The sequence below is a fragment of the Phallusia mammillata genome, chromosome 5, assembly GCF_965637545.1.
Source record: "Phallusia mammillata chromosome 5, kaPhaMamm4.hap1.1, whole genome shotgun sequence".
Lineage (NCBI taxonomy): Eukaryota > Metazoa > Chordata > Ascidiacea > Phlebobranchia > Ascidiidae > Phallusia > Phallusia mammillata.
In genome coordinates, this window is record NC_137256.1 from 16,899,160 (window position 1) to 16,903,098 (window position 3,939).

The following is a 3,939-nucleotide window of genomic DNA, read 5'->3' on the forward strand; positions in this document are numbered from 1 at the left end:
TCACTTTTTTAATGCGAAAGTTTTTTTACAATATATTCAAAATAGTAGAAAGCGTATAGCATGTTGCAAATCGACAAGTTAGTCGAAAAGTTTAAAATCCGTCAAGCAAATTTCGTCAAAAGCTTCAAGTAAATGCCCAGTTTCCTCATCAACTTCTTCTCTTCATCTGTTACGTCGTCTTCATCATCCAACTCTGGTGTTTTATCATCTTCTGGTGAATGTGATCCACCAAATAGTCCGGACCTTGCTTTTAAAAGACGTTTCAGTGCAAATGTACCACCCTTTTTTACCCTTTTTGAAGCATCAACGGTAGCAGAGTCATCATGTTTAGTAGATGAGTCGTCAATTTTTTACTTCATTTTCCATTGTCTGAGAATATGAAATTGTGGCGTCAATAAAAAAGTTTGGTTTTCTTCCACCACAAAGTTTGTCTGGTTTTTCAAGCATGTCCAAAGATCGTATGACGTCACGACATTTAAAAAAGAAAAATTTCTCAGCACGACAATACGACTTCAGTTGATTATTCATGTCCTTGCTCCATGCTCCACTAACTGGATCATCAGTAAGGATCATCAGAAGTGCGTAGAACATGTTTCGGATCAGTGAATCTCCAACGAAGTGTAACGAATTAAAGGGTGAACGCTCGATGACGTCACATGCATCTTTTCCGGTTGAGTTATTTCGCCATGTGCAGTCAATTTCGTCTATTTTCCATTCGCACATTTCAGCTTGATGGTATTTTCGTACATCAAGGCAGCTGTGAAAAAAATGAAATTTACACAAAGCCACTTTTCAAGTTAAATTATTGACACGGCTTCATAACACACCGAAAGCCTGATTAGTGGTAACATTCGAATACCAAAATTACTACCTATAATATGATCTGATCAAATTTCTTGATGAAAAATAATACATTATTCAAAAAGTTAGTCTTGTTTATGTCCCCCAATGCAAAACGTCGGTATTTGTGAAAATAAAAAATGTCTGGAATTGCAATTTTAAAACGCAATATCTGTGGTTGAGAACGCAGCCATTTACACATACCCTACGGAATTTTTAAAGAAAGTATGTCCAACATATTATTTTAGACTGGATCTACTGTTTGCCCACGCATTTTTCTAAAACACGGTTGCTCTGCAAACAGAAGCTCTGTTTTCCACGCATACAAAAGTTTATGCACTTTAACACACAGCCATGTGAAAGTTTGTTACTTTGAAGTCAAACATGGACAGTGCCAGCTTATTGTGACATGTAGTACCTGGTGACAGAATAAAACACAAGAATGAATACCTCAAGAGGACATAACACTGACGACAACTTGTCAAATACGAACATTTTTTCCTCTAGTACAGGGGTGGATAAATTTTACCAGTCTAAGAGCCATTCCTAATAATTACGCTGGGAGCCACAAAGTCATTTTGAAAGTAAATTCCCCAGGTAGCATTGAATGGTCTGTGTTTAACACGTATTTTTAGCCAAACATAAGCAAACAGGAATTGTTGCGGGCGCACACAACCTGCGCGTCGCTAGTTAGCCTCTTTCAGACTTGACGTTTCATGGTATAGACGCGATTAATTAACTACTAGAAGCAGGTAAACTCATGTTATTACATTTTTATTTTTGACTTATGTTTTCGGCATAATCGTCATAGAATGTGTAAACGGCTCCAGGTCCGCGGGTCGACAAGCCCTGCTCTAGTAGGAGCTATTGGTATAACTTGGGTGTTTAATAAGTAAAATGAAGGAGTGGAAACTCAGCAATTCAATGTTCTACAAACTATAAAACCTATTATATATGCTAAACTAACCAAACTACAAAATATTAGGATATTCTACCACTCGATCACTACACCTACCAATGACCAACAAATACACTACAAGAAGATTACGATTGTAATCAACAAACTTTGAACGTTGTAGATTTAAGACCCCTCATGGAGTTATCGATCAGTTGATAAGTATTATCCCAGTCCTTCGAACAATTTTCGAAAATTAACATTACAATCCCATAGGGACAAAAAAGACAATTGCAGGAAGGCGGGTTAAATTGCACATTCATAATAGTATTATTGGCCTATAGGTTTGTATAGTTACTTGGGTAACTGGATTTCTTATTTTTTCATGCTTTTATGACCTTAGTTTCCGATTGGTCCTTACACATACAACGTTGGCAAATTTGAACTTTAAGGATAATCATGTAAAAGTTTCAACCCAGCGATCATTGAACAAGTAATAGTATATTTAAGGGACAAACTATTGTAATCTCATTGATTTAAGATATTGTTTTAAAAAATTAAAAATTGTAGATGTGGAACTTTGTCAAGCTGTAAGGTGAAACGCAACAGTCAACAACCCGCACTGGCAAACAGTAAAGTTTCATTTGTAGTGAGTACCAGCGTAAACAAATAATAAAAAGGTTTGTTAACGTTTTTAAGGCTAATGGAGTTACCGAGTCCATGAGGTTCGCTTTAGATGTTAAGAAAAACTTACTATGTACATTCACATGAATTGAAACTAGGCGCAGAGCAGTATCCTCCAGCAATATCAGAACAACATGGTGTTTCGCTTGATGGATTGCACCAACCAGGTAGCTCTGGCCATTTACTGTCTTTGATTTTCGGTAATTTACTAAACATTATACAAAGGTTGAAGATTTTAGTTGACGATATTTCGAAATACAAGTTGAGAATGCAGTATATAAAAGTTATCCGATTCAAGAAATTTTAATTTACTCAAAATTAGCTTTAGACTGAAGTCGTATTGCACTAAACTAGAGACTCAACAAATTATAAGAAATTAATATCGAGATAAGCTAGAACCGATAAAACTCAAGATAACTTGTTAAACGTACTTTGCATTTCCACATTTTAAATCATCCCGCCACAACCGATCGGCTACTTTTCTTTCCATCCAGTAACCGTGATAAATTTCATGACAGAAGGAAGAATTTCTATGTGGTCTGCTCAAAGGAAACCATTTGCCTGCTGTCATTTCGCTCAACAGGTTTTTGCACAATGTTGACACTGGTTTTGGTATTACAATATGGTGATATTGCTTTGGTTCAGTTGAAACAAAATGCTTCTGAATTAATGATGTTACAAGATCTCCATAATATATAGAAATAGCGAGCCAGCACAAACAAGTCATTATCAGCAGAATGAGTTTGCGAAGTAAGTTACTTTTACGATCCATAAAGTTTTGATTTGAGTCCCTACATATACTGAAATAGAAAAGTAAGGACACCGTTTTTTTGACAGGGTCACGATTAATACATGTCTCAACTCAAGTACCCATGGATCACCCTTATGTTTCTAAATGCTAAGAAGTTGTTGTGGTTGGCTTATTAGCGTTTGCAGCCGTTTGTGAAGTGCGTTTTAATTAAATTGCTTGTACCAAGTTAAGTGCGAAGTGATCTATAAACTGGATGTCGTACCCGCTGATAATAATCATCTCACCAAGCTAAGTTTACAACATTTCTTCTGCATTGATCACTAATTATTCAGATTGTAATGGAATAATAACTTAATGTTTTATCATTTTGATGTATGAGCAAAAGCACACGTTAACTACACACACCTAGTTTCACTCTTAACAGCATTGTAGGCATTCGCTATGGCCCAAACACCCATACCGGAACTGTTTAAAAATCACATGTTACACGAGTTATCAAAAAATTATCAAAAAGTTATCGAAAATTTTTTCATTGGACAACGACTATGAACATAAAATCTCTCGGAACGAGACCCCAAGCCTTCACGCAGACCTGCGGTCTCGGGACACTGCACATTCTCACAGTTAATCAATCACCTTACGACAGGCCTGTTGTTGGCATTGTACATAAATCTCAATCGTTCCCTGCAGCAAGACATGGCCTAGAAAAATCTAGCCTGCTTTAAATGTTGAACCTGGGGTGCATAACATTTTTACTCTTACGGCCGCA

At 36.5% G+C, this 3,939-nt stretch overlaps 1 protein-coding gene across 1 annotated transcript; it reads right to left on the minus strand.

Annotated features, from left to right (window-relative positions):
• Nucleotides 1-2,990, minus strand: LOC145229615 (uncharacterized). Its single transcript, XM_080094959.1, has 3 exons — nucleotides 2,851-2,990; nucleotides 2,490-2,627; nucleotides 1-757 (listed from the first exon to the last, which is right to left on the minus strand). Exons 1-3 carry the CDS (start codon nucleotides 2,988-2,990, stop codon nucleotides 343-345), a joined length of 693 nt encoding a protein of 230 aa, XP_079951085.1. The 3' UTR covers nucleotides 1-342.
• Nucleotides 2,991-3,939: the final 949 nt, after the last annotated feature.

Excerpts from the sequence above, each read along its gene's own strand:
- LOC145229615 (XM_080094959.1), bottom strand. The coding sequence starts at position 2,990 with ATGACAGCAGGCAAATGGTTTCCTTTGAGCAGACCACATAGAAATTCT. Across the intron at positions 2,628-2,850 it reads TTAAAATGTGGAAATGCAAA|TAAATTACCGAAAATCAAAG; the intron begins GTACGTTTAACA and ends TATAATGTTTAG. Across the intron at positions 758-2,489 it reads AATTCATGTGAATGTACATA|CTGCCTTGATGTACGAAAAT; the intron begins GTAAGTTTTTCT and ends TTTTTTTCACAG.